The 26,823-nt window shown below is 36.6% G+C and overlaps 1 protein-coding gene across 4 annotated transcripts in view; it reads left to right on the top strand.

Moving 5' to 3' along the window:
* CTNNA2 (catenin alpha 2) overlaps window positions 1–26,823 on the top strand; it is a gene marked incomplete at its 5' end in the record, with an annotated part of 1,045,541 nt that overhangs the window by 978,897 nt on the left and 39,821 nt on the right. For 3 of the 4 annotated variants that reach the window (XM_081253620.1, XM_081253621.1, XM_081253623.1), the window contains 3 exons: window positions 9,393–9,574; window positions 19,404–19,509; window positions 23,660–23,794. In XM_081253620.1, the coding sequence (XP_081109746.1) occupies window positions 9,393–9,574; window positions 19,404–19,509; window positions 23,660–23,794 (423 nt within the window). The remainder of the gene's footprint in view (window positions 1–9,392; window positions 9,575–19,403; window positions 19,510–23,659; window positions 23,795–26,823) is intronic. The other variant, XM_081253622.1, reaches the window with a different exon arrangement.

Genomic DNA, 26,823 nt, shown 5'->3' on the forward strand with positions numbered 1-26,823 from the left:
GAATCTGCAGCCGGCAAAAAGGAGACCCCAAACACAGTAACATAAGCAAAATGAGAAGGCAGAAAAACACACAGCAGGTGAAGGAGCAAGATAAACACCTACCAGACCTAACAAATGAAGAGGTAATAGGCAGTCTACCTGAAAAAGAATTCAGAATAATGATAGTAAAGCTGATCCAAGATTCTATTTCCATGATCCATAATCTTGGAAATAGAATAGACAACATGCAAGAAACAGTTAACAAGGACCTAGAAGAACTAAAGATGAATCAAGCATCGATTAAAAACACAATACATGAAATGAAAAATACTCTAGATGGGATCAATAGCAGAATAACTGAGGCAGAAGAACGGATAAGTGAGGTGGAAGATAAAATAGTGGAAATAACTGATGCAGAGCAAAATAAAGAAAAAAGAATGAAAAGAACAGAGGAGAGTCTCAGAGATCTCTGGGACAACATTAAACGCACCAACATTCGAATTATAGGGGTTCCAGAAGAAGAAGAGAAAAAGAAAGGGACTGACAAAATATTTGAAGAGATTATAGTTGAAAACTTCCCCAATATGGGAAAGGAAATAGTTAATCAAGTCCAGGAGGCACAGAGAGTCCCATACAGAATAAATCCAAGGAGAAATACACCAAGACACATATTAATCAAACTGTCAAAAATTAAACACAAATCATATTAAAAGCAGCAAGGCAAAAACAACAAATAACACACAAGGGAATCCCCATAAGGTTAACAGCTGATCTCTCAGCAGAAACCCTACAAGCCAGAAGGGAGTGGCAGGACATAATTAAAGTGATGAAGGAGAGAAACCTGCAACCTAGATTACTCTACCCAGCAAGGATCTCATTCAGATTTGATGGAGAAATTAAAACCTTTACAGACAAGCAAAAGCTGAGAGAGTTCAGCACCACCAAACCAGCTTTACAACAAATGCTAAAGGAACTTCTCTAGGCAAGAAACACAACAGAAGGAATATACCTACAATAACGAACCCAAAGCAATTAAGGAAATGGGAATAGGAACATACATATCAATAATTACCTTAAATGTAAATGGACTAAATGCTCCCACCAAAAGACACAGAGTGGCTGAATGGATACAAAAACAAGACCCATATATATGCTGTCTACAAGAGACCCACTTCAGACCTAGAGACACATACAGATTGAAAGTAAAGGGATGGAAAAAGATATTCCATGCAAATGGAAATCAAAAGAAAGCTGGAGTAGCAATTCTTATATCAGACAAAATAGACTTTAAAATAAAGACTATTAGAAGAGACAAGGAAGGACACTACATAACGATAAAGGGATCGATCCAAGAAGAAGATATAACAATTGTAAATATTTATGCACCCAACATAGGAGCACCTCAATACATAAGGCAAATACTAACAGCCATAAAAGGGGAAATCGACAGTAACACAATCATAGTAGGGGACTTTAACACCCCACTTTCACCAATGGACAGATCATCCAAAATGAAAATAAATAAGGAAACACAAGCTTTAAATGATACATTAAACGAGATGGACTTAGTTGATATTTATAGGACATTCCATCCAAAAACAACAGAATACACATTTTTCTCAAGTGCTCATGGAACATTCTCCAGGATAGATCATATCTTGGGTCACAAATCAAGCCTCGGTAATTTTAAGAAAATTGAAATTGTATCAAGTATCTTCTCCGACCACAATGCTATGAGACTAGACATCAATTACAGGAAAAGATGTGTAAAAAATACAAACACATGGAGGCTAAACAATACACTACTCAATAACGAAGTGATCACTGAAGAAATCAAAGAGGAAATTAAAAAATACCTAGAAACAAATGACAATGGAGACACGACGACCCAAAACCTATGGGACGCAGCAAAAGCAGTTCTAAGGGGGAAGTTTATAGCAATACAATCCCACCTTAAGAAACAGGAAGCATTTCGAGTAAACAACCTGACCCTGCACCTAAAGCAATTAGAGAAAGAAGAACAAAAATACCCCAAAGCTAGCAGAAGGAAAGAAATCATAAAGATCAGATCAGAAATAAATGAAAAAGAAATGAAGGAAACGATAGCAAAGATTAACCAAACTAAAAGCTGGTTCTTTGAGAAGATAAACAAAATTGACAAACCATTAGCCAGACTCATCAAGATAAAAAGGGAGAAGACTCAAATCAATAGAATTAGAAATGAAAAAGGAGAAGTAACAACTGACACTGCAGAAATACAAAAGATTATGAGAGATTACTATAAGCAACTCTATTCCAATAAAATGGACAACCTGGAAGAAATGGACACATTCTTAGAAATGCACAACCTGCCAAGACTGACTCAGGAAGAAATAGAAAATATGAATAGACCAATCACAAGCACTGAAATTGAAACTGTGATTAAAAATCTTCCATCAAACAAAAGCCCAGGACCAGATGGCTTCACAGGTGAATTCTATCAAACATTTAGAGAAGAGCTAACACCTATCCTTCTCAAACTCTTCCAAAATATAGCAGAGGGAGGAACACTCCCAAACTCATTCTACGAGGCCGACATCACCTTGATACCAAAACCAGGCAAGGATGTCACAAAGAAAGAAAACTACAGGCCAATATCACTGATGAACATAGATGCAAAAATCCTCAACAAAATACTAGCAAACAGAATCCAAGAGCACATTAAAAGGATCATACACCATGATCAAGTGGGGTTTATCCCAGGAATGCAAGGATTCTTCAATATACGCAAATCAATCAATGTAATACACCATATTAACAAGTTGAAGGAGAAAAACCATATGATCATCTCAATAGATGCAGAGAAAGCTTTCGACAAAATTCAACACCCATTTATGATAAAAACCCTGCAGAAAGTAGGTATAGAGGGATCTTTCCTCAACATAATAAAGGCCATATATGACAAACCCACAGCCAACATTGTCCTCAATGGTGAAAAACTGAAACCATTTCCACTAAGATCAGGAACAAGACAAGGCTGCCCACTCTCACCACTCTTATTCAACATAGTTTTGGAAGTTTTAGCCACAGCAATCAGAGAAGAAAAGGAAATAAAAGGAATCCAAATTGGAAAAGAAGAAGTAAAGCTGTCACTGTTTGCAGATGACATGATACTATACATAGAGAATCCTAAAGATGCTACCGAAAAACTACTAGAGCTAATCAATGAATTTGGTAAAGTAGCAGGATATAAAATTAATGTACAGAAATCTCTGGCATTCCTGTACACTAATGATGAAAAATCTGAAAATGAAATCAAGAAAACACTCCCATTTACCATTGCAACAAAAAGAATAAAATATCTAGGAATAAACCTACCTAAGGAGACAAAAGACCTGTATGCAGAAAACTATAAGACACTGATGAAAGAAATTAAAGATGATACAAATAGATGGAGAGATATACCATGCTCCTGGATTGGAAGAATCAATATTGTGAAAATGACTCTACTACCGAAAGCAATCTACAGATTCAATGCAATCCCTATCAAACTACCAATGGCATTTTTCACAGAACTAGAACAAAAAATTTCAAAATTTGTTTGGAAAAACAAAAGGCCCCGAATAGCTAAAGCAATCTTGAGAACGAAAAACGGAGCTGGAGGAATCAGGCTCCCTGACTTCAGACTATACTACAAAGCTACAGTAATTAAGACAGTCTGGTACTGGCATAAAAACAGAAAGATAGATCAGTGGATCAGGATAGAAAGCCCAGAGATAAACCCACGCACATATGGCCAACTTATCTTTGATAAAGGAGGCAGGAATGTACAGTGGAGAAAGGACAGCCTCTTCAATAAGTGGTGCTGGGAAAACTGGACAGGGACATGTAAAAGTTTGAGATTAGATCATTCCCTAGCACCATACACAAAAATAAGCTCAAAATGGATTAAAGACTTAAATGTAAGGCCAGAAACTATCAAACTCTTAGAGGAAAACATAGGTAGAACACTCTATGACATAAATCACAGCAAGATCCTTTTGGACCCACCTCCTAGAGAAATGGAAATAAAAACAAAGATAAACAAATGGGACCTAATGAAACTTCAAAGCTTTTGCACAGCAAAGGAAACCATAAACAAGACCAAAAGACAACCCTCAGAATGGGAGAAAATATTTGCAAATGAAGCAACTGACAAAGGATTAATCTCCAAAATTTATAAACAGCTCATGCAGCTCAATAGCAAAAAAACAGACAACCCAATCCAAAAATGGGCAGAAGACTTAAATAGGCATTTCTCCAAAGAAGATATACAGACTGCCAACAAACACATGAAAGAATGCTCAACATCATTAATCATTAGAGAAATGCAAATCAAAACTACAATGAGATATCATCGCACACCAGTCAGAATGGCCATCATCAAGAAATCTAGAAACAATAAATGCTGGAGAGGGTGTGGAGAAAAGGGAACACTCTTGCACTGCTGGTGGGAATGTGAATTGGTACAGCCACTATGGAGAACGGTATGGAGGTTCCTTAAAAAACTACAAATAGAACTACCATATGACCCAGCAATCCCACTACTGGGCATATACCCTGAGAAAACCATAATTCAAAAAGAGACATGTACCAAAATGTTCATTGCAGCTCTATTCACAATAGCCCGGAGCTGGAAACAACCTAAGTGTCCATCATCGGATGAATGGATAAAGAAGATGTGGCACATATATACAATGGAATATTACTCAGCCATAAAAAGAAACGAAACTGAGCTATTTGTAATGAGGTGGATAGACCTAGAGTCTGTCATACAGAGTGAAGTTAGTCAGAAAGAGAAAGACAAATACCGTATGCTAACACATATATACGGAATTAAAAAAAAAAAAATGTCATGAAGAACCTAGGGGCAAAACGGGAATGAAGACGCAGACCTACTTGAGAATGGACTTGAGGGTATGGGGAGGGGGAAGGGTGGACTGTGACAAGGCGAAAGAGAGGCATGGACGTGTATACACTACCAAACGTAAGGTAGATAGATAGTGGGAAGCAGCCGCAGAGCACAGGGAGATCAGCTCGGTGCTTTGTGACCGCCTGGAGGGGTGGGATGGGGAGGGTGGGAGGGAGGGAGATGCATGAGGGAAGGGATGTGGGAACAGATGTATATGTATGACTGATTCACTTTGTTATAAAGCAGAAACTAATTAAAAAAATAAATAAATAAACTTAAAAAAAAAAAAAAAAAACATTGTGAATTCAAGTCTCTGATGCCACTGACTTGGGGCCCCAGACCAACAATCGGGACAGCTGTGCTTAGCTACACAGAAAGCAGCCAAAAATCTCAGACAGCCCCAGGTGATCACATGACACAAACAGAAAAGCTGATTTGTTGTCTTTCCCTTTGGCCGTGAAAATCATTTTTCTTATGTTTCCTTAGTTTGAGGGAATGAACAGTTGCATGTCATATATTTTGTATTCAACTTGATTTGAATGTAGCCAGCCTCTATTTTTTTTTTTTTTCCTAGCTAGGACGGCTTTAATGTGTTAACATTTCAAACTGCTGAGTTACATTCATAAGACCTAATTAAAACTCATGTGTTGAATTTTAATTTGATTAACTTGCAAATTTCACAGTTTGTGATCTACTGTTTATAGATAACCTTTTTAAAAATTTCAGTCTCAGAAAAGGTCAATTATGAATTTTTAAAAGCTAAGAGCATTTTAATAATATTTAGGAAACAACTTTACTTCATCGATAACTACATAAGCAGAAGCAAATATAATGACTCTTACACACAAATCACACACCATTAAGTGCATTATGCGGGCAGAGCACCCCTAGAGTCAAAATAACATCTTCTTATACAAATCTGCTTTAAGGAGCCAGTTTTTCTTCAGAATTGTGCCCTTAGAAAATGTATGTCAGTTCTATTAACTTCTCTCAAACTATGTTGATGCAGTGAGTGGAAAAATGGGTAAGCAGTCAATCAAGAGATATGTACTTAGCTTCTACACTGCAGGATGCTGGGGACTCTACCCGCAGGAAGCTCAAAGAGAAGTCAGAGGTAGGGCATTACTTGAAATTAGAGAGTTAGAGCAAGGGAGTTAACATTAAAATGCTAAACTGCACAATGTGAAATGCAAGTGATACAGTTGATAGACACGTGTACACCCTTTAATGCACAAATTAACCCTTTTGGGACAATGACAGGTTTATTGCTAGAATCTGGAGATTGAATGTAGAGTATGGAGATCTGTCAGGTAGTTTTATAGATTCTTTTACAGAGAAGCACCTAATGGATGCTTTAAATGATGCTGGTTAGGACTTGTGAGGTTTAAGTAAAACATGATTATCAATTTTGTATGAGGAGGACAAATGAATCTAAGACAGCATTAGAACATCAGACAGGGATGCTTCAGGAAACTTCTGCAAATCCAAACCTATCTCAAAGGTATTGGAATAGGTAGCTGCCTTGCAGTTAGTACGATATTGCATATGTGAGTTTATAACAAGCTCTTCTGTATATTAGCTATCTTTAAAAGTACTGTAAAGGGCCTCCCTGGTGGCGCAGTGGTTGAGAGTCCGCCTGCCGATGCAGGGGATACGGGTTCGTGCCCCGGTCTGGGAGGATCCCATATGCCGCGGAGCGGCTGGGCCCGTGAGCCATGGCCTCTGGGCCTGCGCGTCTGGAGCCTGTGCTCCGCAACGGGAGAGGCCACAACAGTGAGAGGCCCGCATACCGCAAAAAGAAAAAAAAAAAAAAAAAAAAGTACTGTAAAATATATTTCAAATATTAGTATTTTAATACTTTAACTATTGTATTTGCACCAGTCTGGCTTTTAAAATATGGATTGTAATTTTTGTATACACATGCACACACGTATTGATTTACATAAGTATATACATACATCATACACACACACTCACGTGCTATTTGTATAAGGTCACACACACACATGCATGGGATTTCATAGACATGGCTGTCTATTAGTAAGATATAGCATCTGGGAAGCTGCTGGTTCAAGGACACTTTATGCAAATCAGACAAAGGCACCCCTTTACCCTGGGCAGATGAAGGTTTGTCTAGGATGCTCAGCCTGGTGGACAGAGCCTAGAGTTTTAGTGACCTTTGCCCCACTGGGCTGGGACCACTGGGCAGTGTCTAACCCGCATGGTCCTGCATGGTGATCCTATTGTGCACAATGGTTAAGTATGGTGTTAGCTGACCTGGGTTTGAATCCTATTCTTATAGCTCATTAGTTGTGTAATATTCAGAATTTAATTAACTTCCCTGGATCTTGGTATCATCATTAATAAAACAAGGGTAATAATAGTATTAATCTTGTAGAATAATTAAGTAGATTAAATTTTTAACATTCATAAACCTTTTAGTACTGTACCCAGTATACATGCCTGTGTTCAAGGAATCATGTCAATATTCTATTTATAGAGAGTCACATAGTCTCTGAGCCCATCCCTTCTCTTTGATGACAACTAAGTAATAAGCTAGAGGAGCAGCTAGAAGAAAACTCATACAGAAATAATGATAATATAATGTTAACAATAATCCCACACATGCTTACTTTCATTTTACATTTATTATTTCATTTTCTGTCCACCATAACATTCTGAGGTAATTGTTTACTATTCTTATATTATAGAACGTTAAGGATGTGATCCAGTAGCAATGAGGCCTTAACCCAAGTCACTTACAGAGCCAGGTTGAGCCCAGTTTTTCTGAGCTTATATCCACTGATATTTCTATTAGATACCAGCTACCTACCTCTCCCTTGAACAATTCACTCACATTGGGAGGAAGTTTACAATATAGAAAGAAGGTTTTTTTTGTGCTATTTATTTGTCCTTTGCAACAGCTGTCGGTACCCTAAATCATGCTCTTCTGGAGAATACGTGCATCCCAGAATGAGAGGGATATCAGTGCTGACACACTGATCCATGTGGTCCTTTCAGTGAAGCAGGTTGTAAATGGTTCTTTGAGGACGCAGTGAGGTGAAGTCAAACATTTCATTCAGTGCCTGTTACATAAATAGTGTCTAACAAATACAGTTGATTCTCTTTATTCACGGCCCTTATGCTCTATAAAGTCACCATGAACGCTTAATTGACAACTACGGAATCATTGCTCCTAGGGGAAATACAGGGTTAGATTCCTGAGAGCTGCTAGTCTTAATATTTCCTTCAACCCATCAATATGTAATCTTGTTTAATGAGTGTTTCTGTTTAGATACCTTATTAGATAGTTTTGGTTCATGAACATTGAGCTCACAGCTGGGAGCAGTAAAACTCATGCCTGAACGAAGTTCATCTAATACATGTATTTTCTCCATTAGGCACATCGCAGCCTTTTTGTGTTTAGAGACACAAGACAACATTTCAGCACTAGGATTGGGGGCCAAGTTAGACAGCAAAACCATCAATAAAAAGTGCAAATATGTGGAAAATGTGGTACTAAATAGATTGCAGAAAGGACGCTTCTTTATGGTATGAGTGCTGAAACAAGAAAGCAGAGAAACCCTTTTTCAGCCTCATCTGGGAACATGGTTGTCAATGACTCAAAATTTTGGCAGCTCTGCATATGTCTGTGAATGTCTGAAAGCACCACAAATATTGATTTGGGGGTTTCACATAGATTTTAGCGAGTAGGCAAATTTGCAAATAAAACAAATCTGTGAATAGTGAGAATCAACTGTAGTTTTTGCTTTTCTACATTCCCTTACCTAACAACTATTGAAAATCAACCTTTGCTTCTTAATCCTAAATTTTATCCCATCACAGCTTCCCTGTACATACTCATAGGCTGTCCAGGGAGCCATGTTCGACCCAGGATTCCCATAGAGGAGGACTGGGAATAGGTATGCCATCCCTGGTGTGCCCTGCATAAGGGATTTTTGTTTGGCATCTAACCATTAATGGCTTCATTAACACTCACAGGACATCTCCCCACCCGACTTGGGATGCTCAGATATTCTTTAAAATTTTTTTCCTTCCCAGCAACAGAGGCCTGTTTTCTTTTTTCTGAACAGATTTCAGTGTTGAAAGAGGTGCATTCTTTCATCTGGTAAAAGTTTCCCAAGACCAAATATAAAAATCGTCAAGAATAGATTCTTTTGAACAAACATATGTCATCACAACGACAAAGAAGTTCTGTTACTGTCAATGTGCACGTACCTTTGGATCTCTTATTTATTTATTTATTTATTTATTTAATGTGGGAACAGGGACAGGGAATGTGGGGACCTTACAAGTCTGTGCCTTTGCATTCTTGGGGCTGGAGTAAAAGTACTTTCCAGAATGGTGAGGCAGCCTATCATCCTTGTCAGGGTCTGGCTTTGCCATTAACTAGAGGCAGAGCTAACCTCCTGTCTGTGCTTCTTTGTCACCAATAGTCACACTTTTTCTGTAACCCACACAGGCCATCATGGCACAACTACCGCAAGAGGAGAAGGCAAAAATAGCTGAGCAGGTGGAGATATTCCACCAAGAGAAAAGCAAGCTGGATGCTGAAGTGGCCAAATGGGACGACAGTGGCAATGATATCATTGTGCTGGCCAAGCAGATGTGTATGATCATGATGGAAATGACAGACTTCACAAGGTGAGGCCTGGAGACAGGAAGATGAAGATTTTCTCATTAAAAATAACAGAAGCATAACAGTGTGTATTAGCATGTGAAAAGCCTGCTGAAAAATTAAAAGACTACATCAAAGCAAGGTAGTGGTATTATAAAATTTACATGTGTAAGTCAAAATGATCTGGACCTGGTTCTTAGCAGATAGGTATTTTTGATCAAAAAGAACAGATTCATTTCTGTAATTATTATTGTTTTAATTATCCATCCTAAGTCAGTCATAAAATCAAACCCCTGGGGCTTGGGTGACTCATTTTTAGTCTATGCTGTTTTGCAGTGTGTTTAAGTATTATTCTGAAGATAAGGTGTATGATTTGCTAATACCCCTTTGGAAAAATTTCTCACTCTCTCTCTCACTCTCTCTCTCTCTCTCTCTCTCTCTATATATATATATATATATATATATATATATATATGTGTGTGTGTGTGTGTGTGTGTGTGTGTGTGTGTGTGTGTGTGTGCGCATGTAGACATGTAATATGGTTTAATGCTAGCTCATGATTTAGCATTAATCTCAGCTCATATTTTATCCTTACACACAAAGAATCAGGTTCAACTCTCTGATTCTGTAATTTTGACAGGGAAATTAAACATTGTATAAGTTTTAGATCCTTTTGCTCTGAGCAGTGCTTTTAATAAATCAAGATACCGTCAGAATTTTGTCAGGAGCCTTTTCCTCATCAGGGGTCATTGCTGTTTCTGCCGTTGCATTTTTCGTTTCCTCTTTAAAGGGAGATGACATTTCTGCCCCTCCTATCACCCAAAGGGCAGACAAAGGGAGAACAAAGCTCAATGAAATATCCTTGGGTTTTTAGTCCAAATACCAGGTGATTTGGGACCTGTCTCATTCTGTTTTTACTCATTTGTAAAATGGGAAGATAATACTCTTCTTATCAACTTTCACAGGAGAGTTTTAAAATCCAAAGAGGTAATGAAGTTATAAATTATGCTGCCATATGAATGAAATCGATCATTTTTCTGTAGATTTCTTTTTCTGAGAAACACAGACACACACAGACACATGAGCAAAGATGTTTTAATGATTCAACATGGTATTTGTTATTAAAGTTATATAAGATGTGTGGCAATGTGAAGACACTAACTTATGGGTGACAATTTTTTAAGTGATTGTTGAGTGTTTTAATAAGAAAAGCCTACAATTAATTATAGGTTATAATAAAATATGGCACATCTCTGCCTTTTTCCCTTTACCTTTTGCCTCTGGCCAATATGTACTAATGACATCGCTTGGTCCTTTCTCCAAATATTTAAAAATTGTTTTTGACTTTAGTGGAATGACTTTAAACTTATGAGGGTGACCTTCGAGATTTTAAATGTCATTGTATTCATTAGAAGTTCAAATTTGTACATTTGGCTGGTCTTTGTTGGGTTCACAGATTTATTTCACACAAAAAATAATAGTAGGATAACTCAGTCTGAGCCATTATTTAAGTCTGAATTTCCTACAAATCAGACTATCATGGCAGCCCACAGTCATTGCTTTTCAAGGCCTGTGATGACTTAATTTCCTTGCTTTCAACACTGTATTCATACTTTATCTGATGGATATTATACAATCCATTAATAACATCACTTGAACAAATAATCTCATTAATTTAAAGTGAATGATGAATCAAGTCATGTTGCTAGTTTAGATGAGGAAGACATTTTATAATGCTCTAGATTATATATAACTGTGTCAAAAAAGAGAGATATACTTGAGAGCGTCTTGTTAGCTGACGTTAAATAAGACAGACTTTCTGTCAGTCAAAGTATAGTTTTAAAAGTGAAAAGAGGACCACTTCAGTTCCTGAGGGATTTTGTATAATCATTTTATGCTTATTTGAATAATGAAATGTCTAGAGTGCTCCTGGTTATCATTTTTTCCCACTGCCTGATGAGTAGTTTTGTGCCCCTTTGTGAGGGCAAAGGGAGGATACAGTTAATAACTAGAGAAACAGGAGAGAGTGTGAATTGGAAATGGAGCACAGGGAGCTGAGGTTTTGCTGCTGCCCCCAGCTGCCATGCAAAGAGGTAGCTAATTTGAGCCTTTGTGCCTCTCACATAAGTTCACTGCACTTGACCCTATGCATTATTAGCCTCGCATTTTCCACTTTAAGAAGGAATAAGTTCAGCTCTATACCTCTAATGGCTCTTACGTTTTATGTTCCCTTATTTAAAGGAAAGGATATAACTGAGTAGGACTTGAAACTTGACTACTCTCTTCAGATCTTACATTTAAAGGGTGTTTGGGTACAAGAAAAAAAAAAAACTTGCATTTATTATTTTGTTGTTTTATTCTTATCAGTAACTAATTCATTAATTTGATTCAGTAATCTCAATGATATCCACTCCATTATTATTAAAATTGGAGAGGTTCTGCCTCATTATTTGTGTAATAACTTCTTCATGGCAGATAAAACTGATTATGCCTCATGTCTGTTTCCTGTTCCGTTCTTGAATTCCAAGAACGGAACAGGAAACAGTTCATCATCTCATGGTGATGGCAGAAATGCTGTCCTGCATAAGGTGAATCCATACCTCTCATGTCACTTTCAGAAAGAAATAGCATGGGCCAGTCTTGTATCCCAATAACAAAAGCTGTGCAGATGGCAGCAGTTCAGGAAAGAAACCCAAGTTTAATTGTACAGCAAGGGACAAAGCTGTCTCTTGAGATCAACTGTAAGTTCTGATCTTGAAAGGAACTGGGTTCAGGCTAAAACAAAAAGCTTTCAGGGACTTCCCTGGTGGCGCAGTTGTTGTGAGTCTGCCTGCTGATGCAGGGGACGCGGGTTCGTGCCCCGGTCCAGGAAGATCCCACATGCTGCGGAGCAGCTGGCCCCGTGAGCCATGGCCACTGAGCCTGCGCGTCCGGATCCTGTGCTCTGCAACGGGAGAAGCCACAACAGTGAGAGGCCCGCGTTTCGCAAAATAAATAAATAAATAAATAAATAAATAAATAAATAAATAAATACGTAAGCTTTCAGGGTACAATCTACTGCTACAGTAAAAAATCATGTAATCAGCCTGCTATTCCCAAATTTCATTCCTTCCTTGGTATGGACACTCAGGGCTTCAGCCCAAGTGACAGCTTGACTGGTCTTTCAGTTCCAATTCTTGACTCTTGTCAGTTCATGCCATGCCATATCTGGCCATTAAAGGACATCCATCCAGCTCCCTTTGCACCAAAACTTTCTTTCCTCTTTTCATAGAATAATATAAAAATATTGAGTTTGCTATCCAAAGCCTACCTTTACTGACCCTTAGATTCCTTCTCAATTTCGTGCATATTTGTATTTCTACTTCAAGACCATCATATAAATTTTACTTCCTTGAATAATTCAATTTATGGTCCTACACTCTCACCTGATTTATCTTTAATCCCCAGATTAATACAACTTTTCCACTGCGCTGTCTTTAGACTGCTTCAGCTAATTGGTGAAAGTGCTATTTCCCAACTGTGTTTTATGGACTGTAGTTCTGAAAAGGGGCTTCTGTGATTCAGTACATTTACAAATATACTCCTTACTTACTATATCTCATTACTGGAGAGTCACATCATATATTGATCTGTTAGAGGTACTGAGAAAACTATAGTAAATAAATGTTTTTAATTTGGATTAACTCAGAATTTAAGAATTCTGGGTACTGAGTACATTGACTCAGAATGCACTCACACATTGATTTTTCTCATTAATACCTATTACCTTTTCATGAAATAAATATGAATTAGTTGTTAAATTGTGGATAGCAGTAATGTAGTAATAGCTTTCCATGATTCTCTTTTTTTTTTTTTTTTGAAGTGACCGTTTCCTGGGAAAGCTTCCAAATATTGACCCTTGTATAAGAATCACCTATTAGCAAAAGAGAGAAGGTTACATGAACCTATACAATAGAGCCAATTCTATGGCTTGCTATTTTTCCAAGAAAACTAAAAACATGTTCCAAATGGAACAATAAGATGGCTTGTGTCTTTAAGGTCACAAGATTCCTCAAAGCACCTTTAAAAGTGCCCAAAGTAGAGAACCTGATTAAGTTAGGGAAAGGCAAAGGGTATAAACCATCACTTTGAGACTAGGAATTACAGCCAATGGAACTAGTCCCTTTGTCCATACTGCCTTCCACTAATAGGAAGACTCAGACTTCTGATCTTTTCTGGGCAACATCCCTGGCAACACCATTCTCCTTTCTGTCTCTATGAATTTGACTACTCGAGTATCTCATATAAGTGAAAACATACAACATTTGTCTTTTTGTGACTGGCATATTTCACTTAGTGTAATGTTTCCAAGGTTCATCCATATTGTACATGTCAGACTTTCATTCCTTCTTAAGGCTAAATAATATTTCAATGAAAGTATATATCATATTTTGTTTATCCATTCATCTATTCTTGGACACTTGGATTGTGAATAATATTGCTATGAACATGGGTGTACAAATATCTCTTTGAGACCCTGCTTTCAATTCTTTGAATATATACCCAGGAGTGGAATTGCTGGATCACATGGTAGTTCTATGTTTAATTTTTTGAGGAACCACTGTACTGTTTTACATAGCAGCTGCACCATTTTACATTCCCATCAACAGTGCACAAAGGTTCCAACTCCTTCCCATCCTCTCCAAGACTTCTTATTTCCTGTTTTTGTTTGTTTTTATAGTAACTATCTTAATGAGTGTGAGATGGTATCTCTGTGATTTTGATTTACATTTTCCTAATAATTAGTGGTGTTGAACATCTTTTCATGTGCTGATTAGCCATTGTATTCTTCTTTGGAGAAATGTATATTCAGGCCTTTTGCCCATTTTTTAATCAGGCTGACTAATTTTTAGTGTTGAGTTCTAGGAGTTTTTCTATATTCTGGATATCAACCCCTTGTCAGATATAGGATTTGCAAATATTTTCTCTGATTCTGTGGGTTGCCTTTTTATTCTGTTGATTGTGTCCTTCAATGCACAGAAGTTTTAAAAATTTTAATATAGTCAAATGTGTCTATTTTTGTTGTTGTTGTTGCCTGTTTTATTGGTGTCGCATGCGAGAAATCATTGCCAAATCCAAGGTCACAAAGTTTTTCCCTTGACTTTTCTTGTAAGATATGTATAGATTAGCTCTCATGATCCACTTCCAGTTGATTTTTGTATATGGTATAAGATAAAGGTCCTGCTTCATTCTTTTGCATGTAGATATCAATTTTCCCAACATCATTTGTTGAAAACACTGTCCTTTTCCTGTTGTATGGTCTTGACAACCTTGTCAAAGATCTGCTGGGCTTTCTATTCTGTTCCATTATTTTATACATCTGTCTTTATGCCACTACTACACTGTTTTGATTACTGTAGCTTTGTAGTAAGGCCCCCAACTTTGTTCTTTTTTAAGATTGTTTTGGCTATTTGGGGTGCCTTGACAATCCATATGAATTTTAAGATAGATTTTTATACTTTGGTAAAATTGCTACTGGGTTTTTGATAGGGATTACATTGATTGCTTTGTGTAGTATTTATATCTTAATAATATTAGGTCTTCTAATCCATGTACATGAGATGTCTTTCCATTTATTTGTGTCTTTATTCATTCACCCATTGATGGACACTTAGGTTGCTTCCATATATTGAGTATTGTAAATAATGCTACAATGAACATAGGGGTGCATATATTTTTTTTTAAATTAGTGTTTTCATTTTCTTCAGATAAATACCCAGTAGTGGAATTGCTGAATCATATGGCAGTTCTATTTTTATTTTATTTATTTATTTATTTATTTTTTTTTTGTGGTACGCGAGTCTCTCACTGTTGTGGCCTCTCCCATTGTGGAGCTCTGGATGCTCAGGCTCAGTGGCCATGGCTCACGGGCCAAGCCGCTCCGCGGCATGTGAGATCTTCCCGGACCGGGGCATGAACCCGTGTCCCCTGCATCGGCAGGCAGACTCCCAACCACTGCACCACCAGGGAAGCCCTATTTTTAATTTTTTGAGGAAACTCCATATTGTTTTCCATAGTGGCTGCACCAATTTACATTTCCTCCAATAGTGCACGTGTTCCCTTTTCTCCACATCCTTGCCAACATCTGTTATTTGTTGTCTTTTTGATATAAGCCATTCTGACAGGTGTGAGGTGATATCTTATTGTGGTTTGGGTTTGCAGTTCCCTGATGGTTAGTAATGTTGAGTACCTTTTCATGTACCTGTTGGCCATCTGTATGTCTTCTTTGGAGTCTATTCAGGCCCTCTGCCTGTCTTTAAATTGGATTATTTGCTTTTTTTCTATTGATTGATTTCTTTATATATTTTGGATATTAACCCCGTATCAGATCTATGATTTGCAAATATTTTCTCCCATTCAGTAGGTTGCCTTTTCATTTTGTTGATGGTTTCCTTTGTTGTGCAGAATCTTAAATAAATAATTTGTATTAGGTGCTTCTGATGGTATCAGTATTATGTTACTTAATGAAACTGTTTTTGAAGTCTTTCTTCTTTTCCTATATTCTGGAAGAATTTAAATTGCATTGAGCTTATCTTCTCTTTAAAGCAGTGGTCCCTAACCTTTTGGCACCAGGGACCAGTTTCTTGGAAGACAATTTTTCCACAGAGGATGGGGTAGGGGGCAGGGAGCTTGCTTTTCTGCCTGCCCTCCACTCATCTCCTGCTGTGTGGCCCAGGGGTTGGGGAGCCCTGTTTTAGAGGTTTAGTAAATTCCTCTGAGAAACTCTGGATTTACTGATTTTTTGACCAGCTTTCTCTCTGACAGCCTTACTTATTTCTTTCATGGAAATCAGACTCTTTAGATTTTTCATAGTCTACTTTCTAGCCAGTGTTGGTAAATTATATTTTCCTAGAAAGTCATTTCATCCAAGTTCTCAAATTTCTTTACATGTATTTGAGGAAACTAGTATAATACTTCAAATTTTCTGAGTTTTAAGATAATTTAAATCTTACCTTTTTTTACTTTAGAATATTTTTCTCCTATTTTTTTCTTGATAACAAGCTAAGTATATTTTCTATATCAGTTTTGCCTTCTTTTTTTTTTGGAATCAATTTATTTATTTTCTGTGTTCTATTATTTTCTAACTCATAAATCTCTTTTCCTTATTTTTTTAATTTTATTTTTTATTGAAGTATAGTTGATTTACAATATTGTGCCAATCTCTGCTGTACAGCAAAATGACTCTGTAATAGAGACATTCTTTTTTAATATTCTTAATATTCTTTTCCATTATGGTTTATCACAGGGTATTGAATATAGTTCCTTGTGCTATACAGTAGGACCTTGTTGTTTATTCATCCTATATGTAATCATTTACATATGCTAATACCACACTCGAAGTCCTCCCCTCCCCCACCCCCCTCCTCCTTGGCAACCACAAGGCTGTTCTCTATGTCTGTGAATCTGTTTCTGTTTTGTAGATAGGTTCATCTGTGCCATATTTTAGATTCCACATGTTAGTGATTTTTATTAGTTTCTTCCTACTTTCTAACTTCTTGAGTCAGATGATTATTTTTTTTATTTCTTGCATATTAATAACTGTAGTTATGGCTATTTGTGTTTTTCTGAGATTACTACTTTAGCTATCTCATCAGAATATAGCAAAAATAGTACTAAATTGTGATTAGGAACACAGAGTTTGCAGTCCTTTTTCTCTCTCCTTATCACTCTCTGCATTATCATCTTGGGCAGGTCACTTAGCCTCCTCTTTGTGTTTCAGCTTTCTCAGTTAGAAAATGAGGAAATATTTGATGATCCCCAAATTTCTACATTGCTCTCTAGTTTCATGTAATACATCCCTGTCATCAACTTGTGATTCCAACATTTGAATCGGGTCTGCAATGTGAACTCTAAAGTCTCAAAAATTTAAATACAATATAATAGTGAGTCTATGTACTGTAGTCTCTGGTGTAATCACAAAAGATATGCTTCTAAACATGCTTTGGCTGCAATATGGGAGTCTGAGCCTCAAACAAATTCAAGTCTCTATAAATGTTCTTTATTAACGTAGCACATTTTTTTAGAGTCAATGAACTGTTGAAAGTTATCATGAAAGGTTCATGAGAAAGCATTTCCTCAAGTCCTTTGAAATTCTTGGAGCAAACAAACACCAAGATTGTTAGTAATGAAAAATCAAGCATAGTGCAGACTTTTGTGAATGGGTTAAGATGAAGGCAAAAGGTAACAACAAATATTTTGTCAGAGTAAGTTTGCAGAAAATATTTTCTAAGGTTTGGAAGTTACAGAGAAATAAATAATAATTAGAGTAACATTAAATATTAACAGATTCTGCATCTAACCTTTGCTTTAAAAATATAAACCAAAAACAAAATAAATGTTTATTTAGAGATAATTTTTTAAAAAAATAATGTGAGAGAATGGGAGCCCAATTGTCACAGATTCTTTAATTCATCCATTTTATATCAAACTCACATGTAAAATCTCTGTCCATATTTAAAAAATCTATACAACAACTGAAAAAAGGTCAGTGTCTTTTGTGGAAGAGTTAATGTTACCACAGCAAAATGAAATAGCTTGTTTTGAATTTCCCTATGTACATGTTTAAGCACTGACATGAACACAATATATTTTACTTTTACCTACTAACACTGAAAATGCCAGAGGCAAAATTAAGAGGGAAACAAAATGCCCTTCATTTACATTTATTTTCTAGAGTCATTTTAAGTCTTCCATTTTATAAAACGTTATTATATAACAATGGCAATCATTGCCCAGTCTCTATGCATTCTAAATAAATCACTTCTGAGTGGTTTTTCTCTATATTTCACCACATGTCTTAACTATAGGTTTATAATTTTGTAGGCCTAAAAAATGCATTGATTTTTAGATGCATATAAGGAGACCAGTAACAATGCTAAAAATATAAGGATAAATGTGTTTAGTCTATTATTTTATTTACCTCTCAAGAAAAGTGAAGAAAAATCATATCATATGCAACATTTTGTTTAAAGATTTACGATGCAGCATAATTTCCTTTTCCTTTCTAATAAATATTTAAAAGACAAGTAATATTAAACAGTTCACTTAATTGAAAGCCTTATGTGAAAATATTGGGAAGGTGGTTCAGCATAAAGACATGTACTGTCACACAGTGTTCTGTGCATCTTCCTTCGTAAGTCAGTCCCAGAAACATATAAACCAGCAAGAGTAAGAGCTCAGCAGATTTCTGAAATTCTGGCCAAACAGTTCCCAGTTATGGACAAGAGACAGTGGCTTGTTAAAGAGCCAAAGTGGACTTAAAAATATAATTAACATAATAATAGTGCTGAGCATGGTATGAAAGACAATGTATGTGCATTTATTTTGGCTAGCCTCTGATTTAAATTTAGAATTTATCACATGATTTGCATAAGCTTAGATGAGTTATTCACTTTAATCTATTTTTTTCTTCTCTAAAATGGGAATGATGATGCCTACTTGTTAGGGTTGTTATGAAGACAAATGTATATACAACAGCATAGACACATGGTAAGCATTTACATATTAAATTCCCATTGCTCTTGTGGTGATCACCTTTTTTAAGGGACCACTGTTTAAAATATATAGAAATGCATGTAAAGAATAAAATGGGAGCATGCACATCCAAATAGAGAAAAATATTCCCTAAAAATGAATGCAAGTAAAGTGAATTATTTACATGGAAATTGAAGTGAATCAAGAAAACATTAAAATTTCCTCTAACTTGGTCAGAGCCAAATCAAATACAAAAGCAGAGTCCTGAACAAACAATATGGTAGGTGTGTCTATTTCCTGTCATAAAGTGGATTTCTAATTATGTTGTGTCTGTTTTTTCAGAGGCAAAGGCCCGTTGAAAAATACATCTGATGTGATTAATGCCGCCAAGAAAATTGCTGAAGCAGGCTCTCGAATGGACAAATTAGCCCGAGCTGTGGCTGATCAGGTAATATAAGAGAGAAGAACAAGCACATGCTGAGTGGGGTCATTAACTAGCTCTTGCATTCTGTAATGGGTTTTATGCACTCTATAAAATGCCCCTGAAGAATGAATTGTAGAGAATCGCTACCATTTTACAAACTGCCCTCTAACTCTGTGGAGACCGAGTTGATGCCAAAGGTGGGTTCAGTTCAAGAGGGACTAGTAAATCCAATGATCAAAATTCCTTGAGAAAGAAGAGTACCCACTTTTTAAGAGACATAATCCCCAAGGAATCATGGATCCCGGCTGTCCTCATTCAGAAAGTCATATACACTGCACAAGGGGGAAGCAAAAGAAAGAACTTTACTTCTTGTTATAATTGATCTCACTGTAATGATGCTCTCATAATAATTTATGCCCTAGCATAAATGGGATGAGACCACATAGTCAAGAACATCCAGATTTCAGCTTTATTTTCATCCAGACTCAAAGGGCATCAGAGATTAACAAAATTCTCAACAGTATCTTTTATGCTTTTAGACTGAACTAAGATACACGTTAAAATAGTTATCAATCTGAATGTTGAGTGCTTGAGCTTATTTCCACACGTTTCATCTTATTTTGCTGAATTGGAACTCCAAAATCCTGTTCTAAATATGTCTTGTTGCAATAATGGGCCATTTTTTTTAAGGGTACTTTAGGCAATATACTTTTCCAGATAGCTGATGCTAATCTCTTTAAGCAACCAGTGGCTTACAGTTTGAACTGTTTTAAAAGGAAAATGTTTTAAAATATAAATTAAGATTCTGAAATAGAAAATATTATATAAACTGTTATTTACATGGAGAAAACATTATGAGCATGAATTTGCCTACTAGACTACAAAAAAATCATGCTCTCTGGAGACAATGAAAGATTTAGGATTGTTTCCTCCCCCTTAGTCTCCTAGGACCATCTAAGACCATGAGTTGCTTACTATAATTGTTCTCCCTCATTCCTTAATATGACTGTTTCTCTAAATCCTTGTTGTCTTCAGCATCCCCGATTTTAGAATCCTTCAAGTCAATACTAGATTTACTCATCTTCCAAAGTCTAAACAGAAAAATACATGATTAAACTATTAGGATTACATTTAAAATAAGCCTACAGATTGTCTCACTTTAACATTTTTTATACATATGATGGCTCATCTGAGGGAAGGTTTTTTGTTTTATTTTGAATTTTTGAGAAATACTCAATAGTAAAGTTAATTCATTTACATATTATTATAATTTGAGAATTTCCTGAAATTTGTAGGGATTGAAATTTGTAGCATTATTAAATAGCTAATTTCAGGACAATGCCAACTGCCAAGCTTCCTACAGTTTGCAGCATAGGTTGAGTTACCTATGCTACAGTTTGGAGCATAGGTTGAGTTCCAGAAAGTTCATGTAAAAGAGAGGGGAGGGGGCTTCTCTGGTGGTGCAGTGGTTGAGAGTCCACCTGCCAATGTAGGGGACACGGGTTCGTGCCCAGGTCCGGGAAGATCCCACATGCCGCGGAGCGGCTGGACCCATGAGCCATGGCTGCTGAGCCTGCACGTCCGGAACCTGTGCTCCGCAATGGGAGAGGTCACAACAGTGAGAGTCCCGCGTACAGCAAAATAAAAAATAAAAAAAAAAAAGAGAGAGAGAGAGGGGAGGGACTTCCCTGTTAGTGCAATGGTTAAGAATCTGCCTTCCACTGCAGGGGACATGGGTTTGATCCCTGATCAGGGAACTAGATCCCACATGCATGCCACAACTAAGAGTTCGAATGCCACAACTAAGAGTTTGCATGCCACAGTTAAGGAGCCCACTGGCCTCAACTAAGGAGCACGTGTGTGGCAACTAAGACCCGGCACAACCAAAATAAAAATAAGTAATAATATTAATTAAAAAATAAGACAGGAGAGACAACGAACTTACTTGAAAATATTCATGCATACATGCAAACATACAGAAATGCACCAGCCAGGAAATAATGCTGCATTTTTTCTGCAAATGTTGAGGGAATTTTTTGCAAAATGTTGGAATGAGTGGAATGACCAGAGATTGGTGGGTGGTTCTGAAACCAGGTTGTGTTTGGACAGACTCCTTCTTAGGAGTGAAAGCGGATGGAGTTTGGATGGCCTTTCCATTATACTCTGAATCTCAGTGGCTGAAACTATTTCTCAATATGTTTAGGCTCCTTGAGCTCAATATTTTTTTTATTGTGATTCTTATTTTTGATTTTGTAATTTTAGATCCTTATTTCCAACAATTATGCAACATGAAACATAGCCCCAAACAGTTTTGGTATCTGGAAAACACACCACACATGTACACACACACATATCCCAGGATTCTAGATGTATTTTGAGGTTGTGACAAAATATTAAAATGCTATTTAATGATGATGTAACAACAAAAAATAAATAGATGAAGTTAAACAAAACACTCTCTTTGTGGTATCCTTCTTATCATCAGTTGTGGAACAACTTACAATTTTTGCTAATGCTTTATCTGAACGGGGCATTTCTTTCTCAAATTCTGCACCCATTTCTGCTATTTCCATGGTATAAGAGTTATTTTCTTGGTCCATCATGCCTTTATGTGTGTTTTAAATACTTCAGTTTAAAAAATAGAATAGAATGAGCATTTCCAAAATGTCGATTGCTTGCCCTTATCTTGCTGAACAATATTTTTATGAAGATTTGAGATATGCACACAATATAAATTTTTTACAGACTGTTGCATTTGTAATTACTGTTCCATTGAGATAGAACTTCCATTTTAATTTGCTACAAGGTATTTGTATCAAAAGCCTTGTCAGCCCTCTAGGGAGATATCAGTTTAAAGTTAATTCCTTTCAGTATATGAGTCTCTGGAGTAGGATAAATATTACAGTATTAAGTACTTGTAGGAAGCTAAAAACAGTCTCTGTGGGATTCTTTCTTGATAAATGCAGTTAGTGAAAAAAATACCACAATGGTAAGTGTTGTATATACAAAAGACCCCTTTGTCATTTACTAAATAAATGGCTATGTCAAATGACTGGCTTCACAGTATTAATAAAAGATTTCCCTTTCTTGAGTTTGAAGTAAACTTAGCTGGAGTCTTTGTCTCATACTCTTATTCTAAATAACATACTTTGGTTTGGGCTGTAGGTAGTCATTTCTTACAATGTTTCATCAAAGATCTGGTGATTATATGTCCTTTGCAAGTGCCAGATTGAGTCGGAACAGTAGAATGTCCTGGAAAATTTTGAGCTGAACTTTGGATAACAATAGAAATATATTTCAATTACTGGATAACCATTGGCATTGAAGCTTCAGAAATGCTTTAGGGAATCATGTAAATGTCTGTGGAAGTGTTCAACTCTGCTCAGTGTGTATGTGATGGACATCTACCCACTTACATTACAAAGAGAATTAAAAATCTATGGTCACCAGAATTTTTTTGAGAATTCAAAATATTTGGTGCATCCTTTGAATGGTCTTATTGTTACACTTATGAGCTTATTTCAATTGGCTTCAAATTCATTTCACTCAAATCTTTTTCTTTTACAGTGGTCTTGATCCTTCTCAGAGTCTCTTGTTTAAAGGAAGTTTATCATGTTGCTAAAATTCGGATAAATATGGAATTTCAAGAAGTGTAATAGAGTTCCTTTAGTGAATGATACATGTCTTAGAAAGCCAAAAGAAACAAGTGCATTTTCCCCCAACTAACTGAATTGAAACTCTATCTTGTACTATGGCAGAGAGACTGCCACACAGGATGATTTCCTTCTAGCATCTGTTGCTTTGTTCTCTGTGTTAAAATAACTTTGCATGTAGTGAAATTTGAATGGGCCACTCAGGAAAAACCTATAGAATATTGTTTGCTTAGTAGTTTAGAAGATAATTGGTAAAATACTGATAAATGTATCCAGAAGTCCCAGTAAGACTTTCCGGGAGATCATCAATATTTTTTGTATAGAATTTATCAAAGTAGAGCTAACCATTCTAACCTATTGGCTGTGGCCTTCCTAAAATGCATTATAAAGAAGTTAAGTTGAATGGTTGTAATTAAGGTATATGACAGTGAAACCTTTTCTTCTCACAGCTTTTATATAGCAAGTATTAGAAACTGAAGAGTACTTACTAATTGAGGTGACCTTTTTTTAATGTTTTATAGTGTCCCGATTCAGCATGTAAGCAGGATTTATTAGCCTACCTTCAACGAATTGCCTTGTATTGCCATCAACTTAATATCTGCAGCAAGGTGAAAGCTGAAGTACAGAATCTGGGAGGAGAGCTCATTGTGTCAGGGGTAAGCTGGGACCTGGGCTTCACAATTCAAGTTCCCACTGTTGTACTTCCAAGGCAAGCATTCTTGGCAACAGTACTGCTAAAAACACCAAACTACAGTGATTCATAGGGAGGTTTTTTAAAAAAAAATAAATGTTATCACCATTATTCCAGACCTTACAATAACTCACAAAGAACAGTTTGATTTTCCAATTACCCCATGTTTATACTAGCCTTGTAAAATCTCCATTCTTCACAAGAAAACTAATTTCATAGCCTGGAAACTCATTGCCAAGCTGTAACTATTATAATTATTTGGGGCTTTTGTATATTTACTCATTGTAAGTCTACTTCCCTCTGTTAGTCCTAGCAATTTTCATTCTCTGTTCAGGAGCAAGCATCTCTATGTGTGGATAATGTTCACATGTTAGAGATGATGAAAACAATAGGAATTCATTCATCAGGTTCCAATGCATACTAGGTTATCAGTAACCCTTAAAAGCCAGAAAATGTTTGAATTTAACACAGGTTGATGTGCTGTTGCCAAAAACTAACATGGTTGTCAAACACTAACAATTATATATCCTTTGTTCAATCACTTCAGTGTTTCCCTTCTCATGAAAATATAAATATCTGGTCCATTTTAATCAAATGCAAAGAAACAAGAAGTTCAATGAATAGAAGAATCATGATTTCTTGGCAAGATTTCCAAATGTATGTGTTGAGGTTCTTCACCTTGGCTTCTTTTCCTCCCTCAGTCCCTTTCTTTCAACACAAGGTGCCATCTATTATAAACTACTTGCAAATTCCAAAGTGTGGCTCTGCTACCTTTAGTTCTTTTCCCAGTCAACCATGATGCTACCATTTTAAGTGTGGCATTACCAGGAAGAGAGCATTATCAATATGGTGAATGCCTTGTGAAAATCAGATTGGTTATGAAGCTCAGTTCTTCCTCAAGCCATTTTCAGAAATTCAGCAAGTTGACCATTTGATAAAAATTATGTGGAAAAATCATTCTTGAACCCAAAGATTTCAGTTCCTATATTGTTTGGCTTGCAGAAAACATAGCTGGGAAAAGAGCTGATATGGTTTGCATGGAGATGCCATTTGGAAAGCCTGTTCCATGCAGTCTCACCTAGAGCCCAGTAAATTGCTGTTTTGTGCCTCTTCCCAAAGCATAGTCACCTCTTTGCATTTCCAAAATGATCCTGCTTCAACATTCTTCAACAACCAAGAGCAATCTGTCTTGCAGTGTGTCCTTTCTACCAAGTTGGTAATGACCAAGATTCTCTCTGCCGAGAAGTGATCAAAATATTGCATCTCCCTTGCTTCCTTTCTTATCTTCAGCCTCAATGGTATAGTTTCCCATACCATTCAGCTTTCATGTCCATCTGTATATAGCACCTGTGGAACCTAGTGCTTTTTGTTTAGCTTGCCTTGTGTGCTTTCATTTGTTACTTTCCAAATCTTATTGTTTATATGGATGCACAGAGCATCTTTGTGGATCTCAGACTCCACAACCTCATCTAAGCGAGTTTTACTGGCAGAGTTACTCTCCATCATCCTCTCAGTACCCATTGTTCATCACTGCCTCCAGAGCTTCATTTCCATTGTCTTTTCCTCATTTAGATGTAGTCCAAACCATCACTGGCTTTTATCACTTGCACTGTTGGCATTTGCAGAGGTGTTTGAGATTGAGAACACCATCAAGAAGCCTGTTTCCTTCTTTGAGTCTTATTGGCAATGTTCATAAATCCTTGCATGGGAGAAGGCTTCTTTTAGAGGAATGTTATACAACTTTATAATAATTCTGAGTGAAACACATTATAAAGGTTTGCTTATGTTTCTCAGTTATGGGCCTGCTCTTGGTCTCTTCATGATTTTTTTTCCAAGCTTGATTGTTATTTGGTGCCATAACTGCCTGTGTAGTCTGTTGTCTTTGCCACTTCTGCCTCCATCTTATTCTTCATCCTCCTTCACTGATGGCCAATGGAGAAAAAAAATCAATATGTTTATTTTGCAAAATAGCCATAAATGACTGCCTTCAAAGTTCTGAAAGAGTCAAGAATGTGAGACCCCATACACACAAACTTTTCAATGATTTTGCCAAGAAAGTGCGCCCATGCTTTGAGCCCCATTTATTTTGTTATCTGGCATGACAAAGTTGCTATATTTTTAAGGAGAAGCTCCTATAGTATAAAATGCAATAAAAATGAGAAATAATTGAATCTTCCTCCCTTTTTCCTTGTGTCATTATGTACATGGGATTCAAAGCTGTGGCTTCTTCCCTGAAATATGCAAAAGCCTCCAGGAAGGTATATTTGTTAGAAGTCAAAGCTTCTACTAAAACAGAAGAGATTTGGGTAGATTGTTTCCATTTTGCTAAGGAAAATGATGTGGATTTCAAAACTGAGCACCATGTTTTTATAGTCTCATGCTGACATGATGAACTTATGTTAAACAAAATGCACATATACCATGTCAGCATGTATATGTTTTATGTGAGTCTGTGTGTTCAACCTGGGAAAGTCTTCTTCTGTTATATTTGCCTTTGGCTTGAGACGTAGCTCAGGAAATTTCAACAGGTCATGGGGACAGTGGATGCCAAAGCTCTTCACAAGTCATGGGAACTAGAGAAATAAAGCAAATAAAAAATATATGCCTACATATGCTCATTCACACAACTGCTGTATAAGAAGCACCATTAGTTTTCTGGCTGGCAATCAATTTTCTAAAGTCATTGGCTTAAACTTTTCTCAACAACAGAAAGGTGCCATTCTTATTAAACCTCAAAGTATAAGACGCATATTTGTGAGCCAATTCAGCTCCACCTGGTTGCTAAGCGGGTAATAGGAAAGGGAATTAAAAAACAAAAACAAAAACAAAACAAACAAACAAACAAAAAAAAAGAGAGTAATATAAATGTTAGAGAGAAAGTGGAAGAAACTAAAGCCCAGACAATTAAAGAGTCTGATAGTTTATATACTGGCTTTATTTGCTTTTTAGTTTAGTGTTTGGTGTTTGGTAGTTTAATTTCTTAAGCTGGTTTAC

Source organism: Mesoplodon bidens, assembly GCF_964165515.1.
Source record: "Mesoplodon bidens genome assembly, chromosome: 14".
In the NCBI taxonomy this organism is placed as follows: domain Eukaryota; kingdom Metazoa; phylum Chordata; class Mammalia; order Artiodactyla; family Ziphiidae; genus Mesoplodon; species Mesoplodon bidens.